The 19340-nt window shown below is 40.3% G+C and overlaps 1 protein-coding gene across 1 annotated transcript in view; it reads left to right on the top strand.

The window, feature by feature from the left end:
- The window catches only part of ADAMTS16 (ADAM metallopeptidase with thrombospondin type 1 motif 16), a 1625291-nt gene that overhangs the window by 350211 nt on the left and 1255740 nt on the right, over positions 1–19340 (top strand). Inside the window, exon 7 of the mRNA XM_044065078.1 lies at positions 374–533. Within this exon, the coding sequence (XP_043921013.1) occupies positions 374–533 (160 nt within the window). The remainder of the gene's footprint in view (positions 1–373; positions 534–19340) is intronic.

Here is a 19340-nt window from a genome sequence, read left to right as displayed (position 1 = left end):
TAATTTTCTCCTTAAGTCATTCGTAGAAAAATGCAGGGTATGCTGTTCCCTGGGACAACTATTTCATAGTGGTATTTTACTTTGCTTATTAGCATTTTCTTAGAGTTTGAGATCTGACCTTATATTTGGCTTTTTGATGCTGAGGGCATTTCAATTACATAATGCAGTTGTTAGTATCTGTCTTTATATTAACAGTATTGCTACCCATTAATAAAGAATTACTTAGTGAGTGGCACACAAAGAGGAGTCTCACCCATCTGTATTTTTGCTCAGCCTGTATGTTTGATCTATAATAGCATGCTGTTCAATAAATGAAAACTGTCCTTTGCAACTTTAAACTTTAAGCAGTTTTTTTCTATGTTTTTGGAGGCAGCCTGGACTTGTTCTCAGTCATCATGCTGACCATACTCTGAACAGCTTTTGTCAGTGGCAGTCAGAGCTCGAGGGAAAAGATGGCAGCCGTCACGATCATGCCATCTTACTCACTGGCTTAGACATTTGCTCCTGGAAGAATGAACCCTGTGATACACTAGGTAAGCATCAGTCACTCAAAAAAGTTATGCAATTCAAGGAAAATAAAATGTTGTCTCAAGCAGCATTTAATTAATGTTGTAGTTAATACAATGCTTTTGATTGTCAGCTAGTCAGAAAGGTTACATGTTATGGCTGACCATCAAAAGGAAAAACCTTTTACACAAAAGATTATCAGTAACAACCATGGGTTGACTTTTATAGATGAGGTGGTTGTTTTTTCTAGTACAACCTATTCATTCTGTAGACTGTTGGGCCCAGCATAAGTGGTGATCCAGCTGTGGCCATTATATATATATATATATATATATATATATATATATATATATATATATATATATATATATATATAAGTTTACAATTAACAAGTGATAAAACTTAGATGGAAACGAACAATATGAGATTACATAACCTGGATATGGAAGATAAGATGGAATGATATGTATATAAAGTATTCTGTTTGTGCAAGGAAAATAGAGGCTACTTGTGAAATAGGCCAAAAATAGAAAACACAGAGAGGTCTTTATAAAATTCGTCACTCACATGTTATGTAATAGCCGAAAGCACAAAAAGTAAAAATAATATTAACAAACTGCAGTGCTTTTGTAAGTAATCATATTGCGCTTGGGTGTCTGTGATTAAAATTGCATAAGAAGTCTTTGTGATCACTAGAGGCATAAGTAGGGTGCGGCAAAGGAGGCATCCTCCCCAGGAGAAAAGTGTTATAGAGTTGTGATCAGCAAATGCCATTTGATCTTTAATGTGTTTTAGTGCATTACCAGTTTTGAGAAATTAATGCTGGTAATGTTTTTTTTTTTTTTTGGTTCATCAACTTAAAGTTGATGGTAATGCTATTTTGGGAGACAGTACTGGGTGCCATAATAGCTAGCTATACATCTAGGGACCACAGTTTAAGAGTTTAAGCTGGGGCATTTGATAGCTACAAAATAACTAAATTAATAGCTGTTTTACCTTTTGCAAAATGAAGAAGGTTTGGTAAGTTTTTATATGAAGAAAGTTGTGATTTAAATATGAAAATTCTGTTTATTATTCAATGTTGTTGGAAATGAGTTTGTTTTAACCCTGTTTTCTAGCACTGAACTACAGCAGAAAACTGAGCACTTTAAAATTCACGATCATTGTAAACACAGTATCACATTTATAAATTCTTAGTTTTGGTATTGGTGAAATGTATGCACAGTTCTAATGTCAGAAAAGGATAAAGCACAAAACGGTCTACAAAAGAACTTATCTTTAGTTTCTATTTCTTACTCCATATTCCTAAAAAGGAATTTGTCTACCAGGGAGGTACATAATCAGGCTTGTATATGTAGACTGTGTGGACTGCTTCATGGTGGGTCTTGCACTGAAAGTTTAACATGCCTGTGCTTTAAGTCTCTCCATAGAATAGCTGGATAAAGCCTTCACTACGTTACAGGTGATCTCAGTTCGGGTAGTGGCTTAGCTATGAGTATGAGCTGACACAAGATGATGAGAGTGAACGAGCACTGTCTGATCACTTATCCTCGGGGGAAGGCGATAACTCTAGCTCACTACATGGGTAATACCTGATCAAAGTACATGTGCCTTTAGAGGGCAGCTATACTAGAGCTCAGAAAAGCAACCCCAGGAAAGGGAGATACTTCACTGGAAATGAGGGTAGGCCACCCTGCAGGACAAGCAGGGGTGGATTTCTCACTTCCAGCCAGCTTTTACCATCAGAGGATTCCAGGGCAGGAACAAATAGGCTGTAAGGCTCTTATATGCCCAGGAATCCCATGTTCCTGCAACTGTTGAACAAAGGTCTGATTGGGGTAGGTAGAGGAACCAGAGGGCCAAGTCCTACAGGGATGCAGAACTTCACTACAGCACACAAAAGAGATATGCATTTGTAAGATTATCAGATAAGAATAAAATGATAATTGTGAGTTATACTAAGAATTAGTTATGAAGCCAAATGCACTTACAGAATTCATCAGCAGTACTGAGTGAGCATAACTTGATACCATGATTCTGAAAAATCAGGGTCTGACATTCTACTTTTGTTCAAAAACTGAGAGTTCAAAATAAAATGAGAGCCCTGTTTTGTGTGTGCATGGGGACAAATGCGTGTTCCTGTTACGACATCAAAAAGTGTAAATATCGAATGGCCTAAAGGCCAAAAATGCTGGACCTCATTATGCTTTTTGTGAGAAAAAAGTACAGTGAAGATCGGAATATTTGCCCTTTTCTCACTGTAGTGCGATTTCAGAGTTGTTATATATATTTAGTGGGGGGTGTGGGGGTGCAGCCCCCACAATAGCAAGTTTGAGGTCCGGCATTTTCAGCCTTTAGGTTATTCGCTATTTTGTTAGTTTGATGTTCTGATATAGACCCGACAGATGCTCATACCGCCTGTGTAAGGGGATTTGCACTCCATTATAGTCAATGCTAGGTTACATTACTTCAGACAAAAAGGAATTTCCCCTCCACTGACCTCATTCTAAAAGAACGCAGTTTTGCAGTAGATAATGATTATATAAGTGACTGTCACAAGCAGTGCATACCACTATTAAAGGTCCTACAGATAGCTGTCACTATCTAAAGATGACTTTCTGATCTACATTTAGAAGAGGTCTGAAAATACATCAGTGTCACATGCAAAAAAAATCCCTGTTCATGTCATCATTGGATGTGTTCATTTTTTCTTGCCCCTGGCAGCTGAAAACACCAGGAATGAGGGGTAGAATTTGCAGATAGTTGCCATCATTATTCAGGAGTTTGTGATTTTTTTAAATGTTACTAATATCTGTCCTTTTGCTAGTATATGCTGCCTACCCATTGCTGATCAGTAAGTGTGTGCTTTCCTACCTAACTACCATGCTCAGCTAGTGTACAATTACTGTTTGTCAAGGTTCATATCCTGGTTCAAGCCATGCCTCCGTGGTAGTAATTAAACAATCTCGCTGACCCATGATCGGTGAGCTAACCTTGACTGCCCTCTCATCCTTACTTCTCTGCCTGGCTGTATCCACTAGCTTTTGGGCTGATTATTTAGAACATAGGCAGGGTTCCATCCAGAGGCATAGCCAGTATTCTTGAAACTGTGCTCCATCTTCCAGAATGTAGCATCCCTACCACATGTGGAGTCTTGGCAAACTGTACAGAGCACTCATATTGCAATGTAACTTAATCATGGTACTGAGTTTGTGGCATTAAGTGCAACAATTAACCAGATGAAATGTGAAATTAATTTACATTTAGCACTTAAGGCAAAAAGCTGTTTTACTTTCTTGTTTAAAAGATTTTTTCTCAGCTGTAATGCTGTTTTATGCCAAAGCTCTAGTCAAACGTAAGTTGTTTTTAAAAGATTCATGTCAGGATATACATTACATATGTCTTACTACTCCCCCATTTTAGATAGGAAGCCAGCTTGCACTGACAAAATATATTTTACACACTTTTTTTTCCGTTGTTGCCATCTGCACATTATAAAATCTTTCATGTCCATTCTCCTTAAAGTTTGCTAATTAACACACTGAAATGTACAATGCAGCACATTTTAGGAATGCTTGCATTGACTCGTGATTATTCTTGACAATTCTTCTTTTTAGTGATAGTGACTTTATCAGTAACTCTGCTGATATTATGCATTCTTTAATAAATATTTCCTGCATCTTTGTAACTGTATCCCCTGTACCCAATGACAGCCATTGTTCCCCTGTGCATAATACGAATGCATCTCTTGATGCTACCCAACATATTCCCTTTAACACATGCAATTCAATTAATTCAGTAAGTAAATGACACAGTCTTTAGCCTGTTACAACTTCAGTAGATGTAATCTTGCAGCACAGTCCCTGACTTACCATTTCCTTTCCTCCTAGAATATGTCTGCCGTACCACTTGTTGTTAAGTGTAGCAGTTCACCCATTGCTCCAGCTGTTGCCTATTCTTGTGCATCATCTCATTTTCTGAGACTCAAATCATTTACAGTCACATCACAGGAAAGCTCACTGACATTTCCTTGCGTGTTGTCTGTACAAGCAGAATTACTTAACTGTACTGCACTTCCTGCAATGCAGTGCTCAGATTAACAAAGATCATTGCTAACAAGTGCAGTCATGGTACTGAATGTATGGCATTCTTTAGCGGTACTGAGCACTGAAATGTGTAAAAGATGCAGTAAACTGAAATACTAGAGCAAATTACAGTTTTTATGCCTCAAAGAAATGTGGGTTTAATGAGTCTGAACACATTTTCCTGTGAGATCTTGGCAGATGCCAGCATGCAGATGTTTCACTCCTCTTTAGCCATAGTGCTGAAGGCATTAATGAGTTACCTCAAGTTGCTCGGGCCTGTGATACCGTGACTAGCTGTACCATGAGCACTAACTTCAACAGGCTGAACTGTGAACCAGCAACATGATTACTTACTAAGCCTTGAATACTATGGTTTTAGTAGAATGAGCAGCTGCTGGTTTCACCTGGAGAGTAGCCATTGCTGGCAAATTAGGCATTGTTGGCCTCATAAAGCTGTAGATAGCCTTGGTTGTGGCAAAGTGCAGTGGTTAGACAGGGAGACCTGTTTTAACTAGTAAGGAAGGTACAACTGCAGTTTGTAAATATACATTTTTTTATTTTGTGTACAGTTGCTAGCAGATTTGGCAACCACAAGTCTTTTTAATCTTTTGGTCTCTATGGAGCTTTCCTGTTCTCCAAGTGGGATACTCAGTTGCTGCACTCCTTAAACAAACCCAGTTAACTTATGGTATTCCCTGGGCTCCCTTCTTGTGCACCATGAAGCCAGTGCACCCTAAATTCTTACTTATGGGATCACATACTGGAGGATAGGGCACCTTATTTTAAATAGACCTGGGTTATAGTGGATTTTACTAACCATAGTCAATGGATATAGCAGTGCTTTTTTGTTACTTTTTTTCTTCTCCTGTTACATTTAAAAACATATATCAGTCTGTATGGGGTGTTTATTTTTTCTGTATTACTGGAACTCCTTAACACTGTCCGATTAACAAGTGACAAAATGAGAAAGACAAGCTACATTCTACTAGGTCTGAGATCAGAAAAACCTGTCTTCTAATTTTTTGGCAGAACACATATGAAGAGTGGAATATCAGTCGTTACAAGTAGATCATCCACCAATTAACATGTTGCCTTACAGTACTTAGTTTTTCAAACATAAAAAGGTGGAGTAGTTTTTTAGGTATATTTGTGTTGTACACACAGACAGAGACACACACACACACACACACACACACACACAATTTAAGGGTACACACTAAGCACATCTGCACTCTGAACCGGGGAGTTCCTCCCCAGCCTGGTGTAGCAACAATACCCAGACTGACCACTTTCTTTATCACTTAGCACTTATGGGAAGGATGTGGGCCACCTTAAGAAATTATTTACTTTAAAAGCCAGTCAAAGTGGCATGCTGAAATCCAGACTGCAGAATTCCAGGAGACAGACCAGATCATGGAACTAGCTCCTAAAAAAAGAGAAAATTAAATAAACCAAATAGATTACAACTATAGTTCTGGATGAACTACTCTGTTTCAGCTCATCAAAGTATAACCCAGCAGGCTGTTGTGGCCATTATGCAAAGTCTGGAGTTTATAACAACTGCTACTGCAACTGTAAAGTCAGATTTCTAGTTTTTACACTAAAGATGGAGATCAGATCACCACTCCCAGTACTTCTTCTTACCAACTGATAACGCTACCTGAATCTGAATATGACAGTAATGCTGTGATGTCTAATTTCTCGTGGATATAAACAAAGAAACAGATTGGTCATTTTTAGTGAAATCCTGTAATGTAACAGTGTCTTCCTGCAAAGGCATTAAGGAAGCACCAGAATGTGACATCCTAAGCCTGCTGCAACAAACCTCATTAAGACTGTTTTAGCCTTTCATTTATCAGTGCTGTCCATGAAGGAGAATACTATTTTATTTTTTATTACTTTTTTGACTGGGTAGGTGGTCTGGTCCTTAAACCATTTTTAGCTGTGACCCTGACCTGATAGGCAGTTACAAATTTGACATAATATTACTGTTTTTATACATCATGTAGTAGATTGTGTGACATAAAGTGTACATAGGTAAGGAGTATTACTTATGAATACAGAACATATGCTATTTCAACTGTGTTGCTTAGAATGAGTATTGTATAGCATGCACTTGAGAATACAATACAGACACAAAAGTGTGTGCTTTTACAGTTCAGTGGTACTACAGAATTACAAACTCCTTGCGATTAAACAATAAATGTTGAAATGCAGCAGTTATTGTATATATGCACAGAGTTGAGAATTTTCAAGTAGCTTTATATGTAGAATAAAACAGGATGTCTTTGAGTATCCTATGTCAAAACAGTGACATGCATATATCTAACTGAGATAGTCATGTGATTGTTTTTGAAGGTATTTAAATCTTGCTGTTTTTTGTTAATGAATTCCACACAATGGGTGACAGCTTGGTAAAGGCTCTTTCCCCAATAATTTTTGTGAATTTTGGTTTGGCTAGAGAAATTCCCCTCTTCTGTAGATGAGCATAGGATTACATGGTCTGTTTGTGACTGTAAGGTATGTGCAAGTGGGTGGACATTAGGAAAAGTTTAGCAGTTTGCATGTAGCAGTTAATTCTGAGGGTAGTCCTAACAGTCACATGGATTTTCAGCACATCACAATGACTAGTGTTGTCCCTGTGTACTCTAAAAATTCAGTATGAATCCAAGTCATGCAGATGTAATGTGTCAATGTAAAACAGGAACAATTCTCAGATATACTCAAATCTCAATTCAGTGATCTGTGAGATAGAGACTAACTAACAGTTATCATTTGAGGAGTATACACAAACCTGTATTTCACACTTCTTTAATAATTTATTAATCTTCTGATACTTGCTTTTCCTGGTTCAGGGACATGAAGTACCCAGTGTATATTCTGGTAAGCAGTGTGTGTGTGTGTGTGTGTGTGTGTGTGTGTGTGTGTATGTGTGTGTGTGTGTGAGGCAAAGAATCAGTCTTGTATAAGATACCCTGCAGGATAGAGAGGCACAGGCATATATACACAGACGTTTACATGCACTCATACACGTGTGCATGCATGCAAATGCACACACACGCACACACACACACACACACACACACACACACACACACACACACACACACACACACACACACACCAGACAGACACACACATTAACTCACTCACTCACACAAACACACACAAATACTCTTTAGGTCTTTATTTGCAGTCTGTCTGTGATTAGAAGCACCCCACATCAGGTGACAGCTTCAGGTAGCACTTGTATGCAAGCCACACTTGAATTGTGGCACCATGTACAGTGATGGTCTTTTATCCGTATCCACAAGTCTAGAGCAGCACCTTTGCTTTAGTTTCTACATTTATTTAATTTATTGTCTTTGTACAGGTAAGTATCCATAGTATTGCATGACATATGAATAACTGAAAGAATGAGAGTCTGGGTGGGTATGTATGCAAGTGTACGACTATACAAGTCAGTGCACATGAATGAGCTATATGACTGAATGAATTTGAGGTGTGTATACATTTGTTTTATAAATGAGAAAAGGAGAAACAGGCTGGGTTTATATGTGTAAGTGGCATATGAGTGAATGTGGGGTTTATGTTTTTATGAATGAATGACAGTCAGGCTGGGCCTGTATGAGTATATCATTGTTGTATGAATGAATATGAGGTATTTGTTTTTATGGATGAGAGGATGAACACAGATTTGGGGCTGCGTATGTACATAAGGATGAAAAGAACAGTGAGTGTCTCTTAGGTGTGTATTCTTTCAGTGAGACAATTAATGAGAATGTGTTTGGATATATACTCAAGTTTGGGAATGTACGAGAATATGGATGAAACCACTGTATGAAATCACATTATGTATGTGTTTTATGAATAGCTATATGAGTGAATGTGAGGTGTGTGAATCTATGAGTGAATAAATGGAAGAAGGCACAATATGTAGCTCGGCAAATGCCACTGTACTGTACTATCATTGCACTGCATTTTTGTGCTACTGTCATAAGTAAAATTAAAATCATTTGCTGTAACATTATTAGTATTATCATCTGTCTTTCTGGTATTGTCTGGTACTTCAGCTAAATGGCACTGTGGTAATTTTTTTGAAAATATTATCAGTTTGTATTTTTTTTCTGTTCATTAATTTTGTTACTAGTCAGAAATAATTTCAGTCATGATCCAGATCTGATAGTCAATTACCGTTCCAACAGTGAATTACATTTCCTTGAATACTATACACTGCATTTTTTGGCTTCTCACAGCTGACAACAACCAAAGCCTGACCTCATCCACTGGGTCTCCTGAGCAAGACATAGCTACCCCCAACCACTTGCTTTCAAGTGCATGAGCTGCAATGAATTTTATCCCTCTGTGCTACCAGTGTTGGCTTAGATACTGTACAATGCACTGAGAACAAAAAGACTAACAATAGCAGCCTGTTACAATCAGTGGATGTCATTATAAAGGCCTGAACAAAAATTAAATAAGAATTTAAAAAGTAGTCATTTGAGGTACTGGTACTACAAACCATTTATACTGCATACGTGATTATAGTGAAAGCTCATTGCTGGTTTCCTTACGTGCAAAACTTCAGAGCAATATCTTCTACAAAGAAAATCAAGTGATTTGAACACACCAACATTTTAATGTACATTGGAGTCAGAGATAACCTACAGGAAATTCTGTTCTTTCATCATGAAAATGTATGTATAAAGGCTTGGAATGGGATCAGTTTAACTAATATTTGTGAGGTGCAAAGGACTGCTGCAGCCACTGGTGTTAACAATAATAAATTATTTTCTTATCTTAGTGTTCTGACAAGGGGGAGTGGGATAATTGTAAGAGGAGCGAGTCCCATACTACATTCCCTTTCCATAAGCATCTGTGTAACACACATTTTTATCCCACTGCAGGCCAGATCCTTAGATATCCAACCATTTGCTGAGTTTCTCCAACAGCTCGTGAAACATTTTCTAGGTCATTTAGCATCTACTTCACTCTCAACACAACAGATTGTAGTTAAGTTAGGGTTTTTGACAATGAAAGCCTAAAGATGCATTAACCCTTGTTGAGCCCATGTTCAAAACAACTGTACTGGAAAAGGCCTTCTCTAAGCTAGGTCCAGCAGTCTGGAACAACTTATGAGAAAACCCATCCATCCATCCATCCATCCAGCCATCCATCCACAACCCCTTTTCATATTTTTGCACATGGGGCCGGGATGTCACTTCAACTGGGATAATCATCTAGAGCTAAGGTATGAAAGTCCAACTGTGCAGTGCCCCTTTTTGGCAGAGACCTGGGGAGAAAAGCTTCATTTTACAGACATAACATTAGGTACATATTTTCATCCTTATACAGACATAACTAATAGTGGATACATATTTACATCATTTACAATAAAATCATATAGTATCATTTACAGTATCAACATAATTTGTATGCTGATATATTTTGTGTAGTCGTACTTCTACAGTAATACATACACAGTGGCATATCATCTTTTGTCTTAAAGATTAATACCAGACAGTCCTAGTAAAGGCTTGAGAGATGAGCAGATGCAGAAAGAAAGGAGAAGACCTGTTAAAAGTCTGGGAGAGGAGCAGGTAAGGAAAAGTAAAGCAGGCCTAGAGAATAAGAGTAAGATATGACAGCACTGCAGGAATAAAAGCTAAAGAGGAGATGGGAGTTAGAGAGAGAAGTAAGGTAGTAGTTAGGGAAACATATTTCTATCAATCAGAGGTTACTTCACATTAGGTGGCAGTCACCTTATTGCTATTCACATGCACATTTAGTCAGGGGTGGCACAGCTGCAGAGCCAGTTGTGAGTAAGGCGATGCTTCAGCTGGTGTTTAAATTCTTTCAATTGCGCAGAGCTTTTATGTGGAGTGGAATAGTATTCCACTTGTTTGCAGTGTAGTTGGAGAATGTACAGTATCATGCATTTTTGTTGGGTTTGGTTATGGTGAGTAACAATTTGTCAGTAGAATGCAATGGCTGTTTTGGAGTGTATGGCTGAATGATGGATTTGATGAAGGGGAATTTATCTTGGTTTTTAGTAATTTAATGGTTGGGAAAAGTTAGTAATGGAGTACTGACTTATTTAATTTGAGATAATCTAACTGTTTTAGAGTGAGAGATATGATGGTAAGATCTGTGATGGTGTAGGGTAGTGCCAGCTATGCCAGGAGGAGGAGTAGGGTGGTGGATGGGTAACATATGCCAGCATAGCTAGCTGGAGATTTGTAAAGAATGATATGTCATTTTTATATGAAACTGATTTGTACAGGTACTTGTGCTGAAAGTTTGGGAGTTTGGGGGCATGTTTACTGGGAAACCTGGGTACAACCACCTGTTGCAGCACCATGTGGATAAAAGACCCCAAAGGCCTATCAAGCAGGCTGCTTACAGGCTTCCTGAGTGAGTCAGACAGACTCTGAGAGAGGAGATACAGGAAGTGTTGGAACTGGGGGGTAATCCATGAGTCCAGCAGTCCCTGGGCCACCCCAGTGGTGCTGGTACCAAAGAAAGATGGTAGCACCAGGTTCTGTGTGGACTACCGAAAACTAAATAGTCACATTGCCCGCCCCTACTGTATAATTTGATCTGGGATACTCCTCCCAGTCTAGTCTCATTAGCTCATTCTACCTAATACAGAGAGAACATATGAGAAGGCCTTCTGTTCCTCCTTTCTCCCTTTCTTAAAAAAAAAAAAAAAATTGCCTGAATCTCCTTGTGTTCTGACTGTGCTTCTCAAACATTTTGGAAATATAGAGTATATTTTAGTGCATTTGTTAAAACTGTATTTGCCTTAATATTGCTACAACTCAAGTGCTCTAGGTTGCACTGCATCTGAATTGTTTGTGTGTTTTAGCTGCTTTTCTGCATATATAGACTTCTCTGTATATGTAGACTAGCTACTTATTCTACTGTACTACTGCCTCTTAAATCGTTTTTCAGTTGTGCACTTGCCTTGCTTCATTTAAAAGTTTTCAATTGCTAATTTTGTAGAGTTTTAATTGCATTTACTGTTTAAGACTACACACTCAAGTGTGTTAGCCTTTTCTTTGTTTATTTACTGTATTATTGCATTGTTTAGCCTATTTTAACAAAAAAAAAAAAATACTATCTTGTTTGTTCGTTTCCCACATTTCCTAGCCAGTATAGTCCAGATCCCAGGCTTTGCTTGTCTCAGGACTTTATTTTCTGTGCTCAGAGCTATCCAGACCTTGCTGTGGTAGAGGGAAGTCCTACTGCTTACCAGTGGGAGTGGTGAGCATTGTACTGCCTATCTAACACTAGAGGAGTGGTTTCCAGCTCTGAAATTGTAATTTTATTAGCCTTTTTGGGCTGATTTCTGTCCCTTTCAACTTTCTGGCTTAAAAACGTGTGTGTATGCACATTTTTGCATCGTGCAGCACCGCAGGGTTATGGTTAAACTATTCCAGGTGCCAGAAAGTCTGCTCTTCAAATTTTCCCCTAGAATTAGCTGATTTCTCAGTAGTAGCACTAAAATCTGAATCCCTGTGACTAGCACTTGCTCTAGAACCTGCTGGAAAGCACTAAGAAGCCCGAAACTGATACAAGCACTCAACTCTCCTTGTCAGTAAGGAGAAATTAATCGTAGGCACTAAACAGCCTATAATTGCAAAGTACCTTGCAAAGGTAAGGGAAAACAGCTCTTGTACTTTACAAAAAAAGCACCTGGCATGTCCAAGGGTCAGCTTCTGCTGATTTTCCCTGTCCACCTGGTGAATCTGGGCATACTGGGGCAATGCGGCAACTGCCTCATGTACACAGACAACCCTCTGCTCTTACCACCCAACATTACAACCTGCGAAAGATGCACTTACATAGTCAAACTGGAAGCAAAGCTCTCTCCAGCCAAGATTATGTTAGACAGTCAAGAGGAGAAGGGTAACACTTGCACTACACCTCAAGCAACACATAACCCTTCAAAACCCGCACCATCAACACCCACACATTGCAACACTAAACCCACATATGCGGAGGCCCTTAACATTAACCTGCCCAAGCAACAAGGACTTCCGAAGCTGAAACGCAAACAAACACCAGTCACAACCAAAGTGACACAAAGCTCACAACACCAGTGTACCACCCAACAACAGCCCCTAAGGCAAGACAATGTCTCCAACACTTTAGTCATAGGTGACGCTATAGTCAGGCACACTGATGTCCCACTCACCAGGCTGAACAAGGAGAAAATTACAGTCAGCTGCCTGTTGGGTGCCAGGATCCGCCACATAACGCATGCACTCAAGTCACTCCACAACAAGTACAAATACAATTCTGTCATTGTCCATGTTGGAGTGAATGACTTGAGACGTACTTCCCTGGCCTACATGAAAAGAGACATGGAAGAGCTCTCGGATCATGTGGCCTAGGCAGGTATGACCCAAGCCCTAAGTAGCATCCTGCCTTTGCCTAGAATGATACCACAGTATATGGACAAAATGATTGACTTCAACAATTGGCTAAGCTTTAGGTGTCATTCAAAGGGGATCCAGTATCTGTCTGCCTGGGGAGACATGATCGATAAACCACAATGCTTTGCCAGAGATGGTCTGCACCTGTCACCCCTGGGATTCAGGATACTGGCTAAAGCTCTTGCCACCCCTTTAGTGCCTTTTTTAGGCAAGGTACAAAGGACAAAAACAGCACCATAACAGATACGAGCATGCAAAATCTGAAGGTAATGCTACTCAATGCTAAAAGTCTAAACCTCAAAATGCACTCTCTTGAGGCACTCCTAAAAATGGAGAACATTGATATCTGTGCAGTAACTGAGACCTGGTTCAAGGCTCCAGAGAGCACCCCTGCAATACCAGGCTACAACTCTTACCACACTTTTCGGCCACCAAACCAAGACCGAAACACTAAAGGTGGAGGAGTGTCCATATTCACCAAGAATATTCACACCTCCAGGCTAGTTGCCCAATGCAATGCATCTGAAATTCGCCAGGTGCAACTAACACTAGGTAAGACTGCAATCCAAATTGTAGCTTGTTACAAATCCCCCACCATACCCCAAGATTCTCACTACACCTTTCTAAACATACTGGAAAATATTAAGATACAACCAAACACCCTAATACTGGGTGATTTCAACTACCCTGCTATTAACTGGGAAAACTACTCGGGTACCAACTCCTTTTCAAAACAGTTCTTAGAATTCATAAATTCCAATGTCCTGGATCAACTAATCCATTGTCCCAAGAAGGGGCTGCAATATCCTAGACTTGGTCATTATCAACATGGGAGATATATGGTCCACACCAGTGGCCACCCCCTCATTGATCAGGTCTGACCATAAGCAAAATCACCCCTGACTTCCACATCCCACCCCCACCCCCCAGTAAGGAAACCTCCGTAAAAAATTTCTCCAAAGCCAACTTCATGCTACTCAAGTCAGAAGTGACAAACGTCATGGCACCCATGCAGACGGGGTCTGAAGTTCGACTGCTGAATCCTACACTAAGGCACATTACAAGCACATCCACTCATGCATGATTTGTGCAATCCCAAATAGAACCAAGATGCTCTCCTCCAAAAAAGGAAGCCAATCTGGTGGTCCCCTGCCATAAGCAAACTATACAACAGAAGGAAGAAACTGTTGCAGAAAAGAGGAAAATCCCAGGAAATCCCAGGATGCAAAAAAACTCCCTTACCAGCCTCAGTAAGAAGCTGGTATCCCTCATAAAATCCTCAAAAGCTAGTTACAAAAATAAAATTGCCAAAGATTCCAAAGACAACCACAAGGCATTCTATAGTTATGTCAAGAACCTAAATGGCAATGCTCAGATCTGCTCTAAGCTACAACAGAATGGTATTAAATATACCAATCCCAAGGATATTGCTAATATCCTGGCAGATCGATTTAGTGCCAACTTCACCCCCCTCTCACCCCCTAAAGAGCCCATCTCAGTACCAACCAAAATATTACCAAATCCCAGTAATCACGGCCGCACAGGTAGAAACCACACTCTCCAAAGATAAGAATAAAGCATCCATGGGACCACATGACATCCCGGGCTGTGTACTACATGAACTACAAAATGAACTGGCACCTCACCTAAGTGTCATGTTTAATCATAGCCTCACCTCAGGCTTCATGCCCACTGAGTGGTGCGCAGCTACAGTTATCTACTCTACAAGGGGCGATCCACCTTGGATCATGGGAACTACCATTCCATCAGTTTGACGAGCCTGATCTGCAAGGGCATGGAATGCATTATCATGGAACTTATAAACAAAGACATTGGCAACCTTCAAACACTGGACCACACCCAGTTTGGGTTCGTGAAGGGCCTATCTTGTCTCCTGAACCTGATTGACTTCTTCAAATCAGTCTCCAGAGCTGTGGATGAGGGTAGGGTGGTCCACACAGCCTATCTGAACCTCACCAAGGCCTTCGACACCATCCCCCACTCTGGAATCATAGATAAACTTACTAAGCTAGGCATAAATCCCTACGCCACTTGATGGGTTGCCAAGTGGCTTACTGACAGAACCCAGACTGTAAAAGTAGCTGACTCCAAATCCAGCTGCAGACAAGTGATAAGTGGAATACCTTAGGGTTCAGTTCTGGGACCGCATTTGTTTGGCATCTACTTCTCTGAAGTACAGGCCAACACTAAGGGACTCTGGCTAACAAAGTTCACAAATGACTGCAAACAGGGAGCCATTATTGAATCCCAAATGATGTTGATATTCTACAAAAGGGCCTTACAGAAACAGATGCTTGGTGCCAGAGCCATGGGCTCAAGCTTAATGCCAAGAAATGTATAGTTATCCCCTTTGGGAAAAACCATGTACCCATGAATTACCACATAGGTGGCAGTACACTAAACACCGAAAGTGTGATGAGAGACTTAGGGACACAGGTGGACAGTGGTCTCACCTTCGATAACCACATCACCACAACAGTCAGGAAATCCTTCTATGTAGCACACCTCATCACTAAGGGCTTTTCATCCAGAAAAAAGGAGGTCATTGTCCCACTGTACTCACCCCTCATTAGACCCATTATAGAGTATAATGCCCCATTTGGTATGTACCTCACAAGACATCTGCAATAGCTGGAAAGGCCGCAGAAATACATCACTAAAAAAATCACAGGCCTAAAGCTGACCATCTAAAAAAACTCCAGCTATACTCTGTGGCATATCGTCTACTCAGAGGCGATCTCTGTTTAACATACAAGGCCATGTCAAACTCTGAGCTGTTGGACATGCTCCACTTAAAGAAATCCCAATCCCTCAGAGCCACATGCTCCAGAGATCTAAACCTTGTCATCACAATGAACAAAACATGCTGGAGGGATAGGTTCCAGACCCAGAGACTCACCATACTCTGGAATGGACTGCCCATACATGTCAAGCAGAGTGTCTCCTTGCCCCTCTTCAAAAGGAACCTTGATGATTGGATGGGAGATAGGAACTTCACCACAGGGATCATGTCAGTCACCCTGCTAGACAGGGGTCCAGGGAAGTAAATATTGCGGGAAGAAATATCCAGGGAATTGTTATGGCTAGGCTTGTATAGGCCCTAGGGCTGATAGCCTAGTACCAACCTATGAACATACAGTCAGATGCTTACCCCATGCCTAGAACAGATGAAGCCTTAGAGCAGCTGGGGGGGGCTAAGTATCTGACCACTACTAATCTGACCAAGAGCTACTGGTAGGTGCCCTTGATTTCCACTGCTTGAGAGAGGTCAGCCTTTGTGACTCCTTTCAGATTGCATGAGTTCACAAAGATGCCCTTTGAGATGAAAAAAGATCATATCCTAGCAGGAGCAGGAGATTATGCCCTTGCTTACCTGGATGATATTGTCATCTACAGCCATTCCTGGCAAGATCACCTTCAGTATGTCAGGGAGGTCTTGGGCAGACTGCAAAGGGCAGGGTTTAAGTGCCAGGTGGGTATGGCGTGGTCTCCTACCTGGGACATTTAGTGGGGAGTGGTAAGGTCAGGCCTGAACCTGCCAAAGTGGAAGCTTTTCAGGCATGGCTTGCCCCTGATAACCAAAAACAGGTGAGGGCATTCTTGTGGACAGTGGGGTACTATAGAAAGTTTGTTCCCAATTATAGTACAATAGCTGCTCCCCTCACAGACCTGACAAGGAAAAATGGGCCAGATGAGGTAGTATGGATCCCAGCCTGCGAGCAGGCATTCCAAAAGCTTAAAGGGGTTTTGGGAGGACCCCGTGTGTTAGCCAGTCCAGATTACAGCAAATAATTTGTTATGCAGGCAGATGCTTCAAACCATGGCATTGGGGCTGTACTCAGCTAGGTTTCCTCAGAGGGAGAAGAGCACCCAGTTGTATTTCTCAGCCATAGACTCCAGCCCAGGGAGGAATGTTATGCAGCTGTAGAAAAAGAATGTCTAGTCATAGTATGGGCACTGCAGAAACATCAGTCCTATCTGTATGGAAGGAAATTCACTGTGGTTACAGAAAACAATTCCTTAACATGGCTACATCGAGTCAGCCAGCAAAATTCCAAGTTATTAAGGTGGAACATAGGGTTGCAGGCATATGATATGACAGTGCAGCACCGTAATGGGGTTAGGAATGCCAATGCAAATGGACTCTCAAGACAGGGTATGGGTTAATGTATTCCCAAACAGGCTCATTTCACTCAAGCAACATTTCTCCAGGGTCACTTGAAAAACTTTAGTCTTCAAAGGGAAAGAGAGATGATGATGTGAGGTAGTGCCAGCTATGCCAGGAAGGATAGGGCAGTGGATTTGTAACACATGCCAGCATAGCTAGCTGGAGTTTTGTAAATAATTATTTGTCTTTTAGATATCAAACTAATTTGTACAGGTGCTTGTGTTGAAAATCTATTTGTAAAGTTGCTTTTGTTAGCAAATGTACCAACAGTGGGTCCTGATGGACAGAAAAGAAATACACCTGTATTGTAACTGTTGAAATGAATATATTGTAACAGAGGATGTTGGAAAATGAGAGGTTAATCTCAGTCCAGCTAACTTTGAAAAATAACCTGAAATTAAATTACTTGGTGTAAGCCATAAAGATTGTATCTCACAGGTTGAATGCAACCATAGATGCAACATCTGTGAAAATAAGGACTAGGAATCCTGATGTTTTGTTTTTAGTGGTGAACTAATTGCTACCCTAGAAGGGTGGATGTGTTGAAATGGTTTATAACTTCCAGATGCTATAACACATTTTAGCAAAGCTCTCTGTGTGTGTATTATGACACATGTGTGCAAGATCCTGCTTCAGCTTCTAGTAAAGGGGATAGTGTGGGAACCACAGAGTCAGTTCGCCAGATGTGATGCCATTCTGTAATCCAGCACTGAAATGATGCTTTCATACTAGATGAAACAGAAGTCTCAGGGCAGTCTGTATGTGAAACCTGACAAGAAAGACCACTCGCTCACATCACCTTGTCTTGCTCTATTAGCTAAGTAGTAAACAGTAATTCTTTCTTTAGATCAGTCAGAAAAATATAGTGAGATTAGTTAAGTATTTTTTTTTTGTATCTGTGTGAATCTTTCCAACTCTGGCACTTATTGTAAATAGATATTCAGTATTTTCATTTTCTTTTATTATTTATTATTAAATATATTTAAACTTTTCATTGTGGCTGGTCTTTTTAGGAAATATTTAACATTTGTGAGTACTTATATTTATTTAGTTACACTGTGGCATCCCTTTCCTGAAATTCTTGCTGTTCTGTCAGCATAACCATTGGTATTAGTATTAATTTCACTCAATATAATTGGATACCCTGTTAAGAGCCCTAGAGTAGCTGTCTGGTGGCAGTGGAACGTCCTTATAGCCTGGGCAGAAGTGGAGTGGGTAACCTGTACCAGTGTGTGTGTGTGTGTGTGTGTGTGTGTGTGTGTGTGTGTGTGTGTGTGTGTGTGTGTGTGTGTGTGTATGTGTGTGTGTGTGTGTGTGTGTGTGTATGTATGTGTATGTGAAAATCAAAACTGAAACTGTGTATGTCAGCTACTTGGAACAGGGACACAGAGTTCCTTAGTGGTCAGTGTGGATTCTTATTCGGGACCTGGAGAGAGAGAGAGAGCAATACAGTAGAGAGCGAGAGAGATAGTCTAGCCCAAGGACTGAAGTGTGCTCCTTGTGTGCTCTTAAGTTGAAATTGTGCTTGGTGCACACAGCTGTGTCTGAAAATACTGTGTGTCTATTTCTCTCAAAGTGAACGTTCCCTCACCAGTGTCTGTGGTGAGGATTGAGGCTCCTTGATCACTGGCCCAGAAAAGGGATGTCACAGGATCTATAATGTTGGTTGACTGCAAATTTTGTGGTTTTATTATAGCATTATTCCAGTTTAGACTAAAGGGTATGTTGAGTATTGTAGAGGCATATTGTAAGGTAGGAAGCAGAAAAAATGTAGCTATTTTACGTCTGGCAGCAAAATTAATGTAAAATTTCATTCTATAGAGACAACCTAACTTTTGGCTTGTCTTTTTTATTGCTTGCTGGAGATGTAGGTTGAATTTTATGTGGTTATCTACAGTTACATGCAGTAGTTAGTGTAGAATACAAACTCTATATTAGTTTTGAAGTTTTTGTTGAGGTGATGAAGAATTGGGTGTGAGGCCTAGTAGTATAGGATTCAGGAAGATCGTGAGTCTTCCAGTCAAGCTTCTCTACAGGAGAAAGATGACTGGTTGAGTTTTGGAGTGTTGTTAGAGAGTTTGCAGTGCTTACAATATCTGTGTTTTCCTGCTGTTAGGA

This window comes from Protopterus annectens, chromosome 3.part0, assembly GCF_019279795.1.
Source record: "Protopterus annectens isolate FY-2018-M chromosome 3.part0, PAN1.0, whole genome shotgun sequence".
Taxonomy (NCBI): domain Eukaryota; kingdom Metazoa; phylum Chordata; order Ceratodontiformes; family Protopteridae; genus Protopterus; species Protopterus annectens.
The sequence above is the reverse complement of the archived record's forward strand: the minus strand, read 5'-3'. Positions and strand labels throughout refer to the sequence as shown.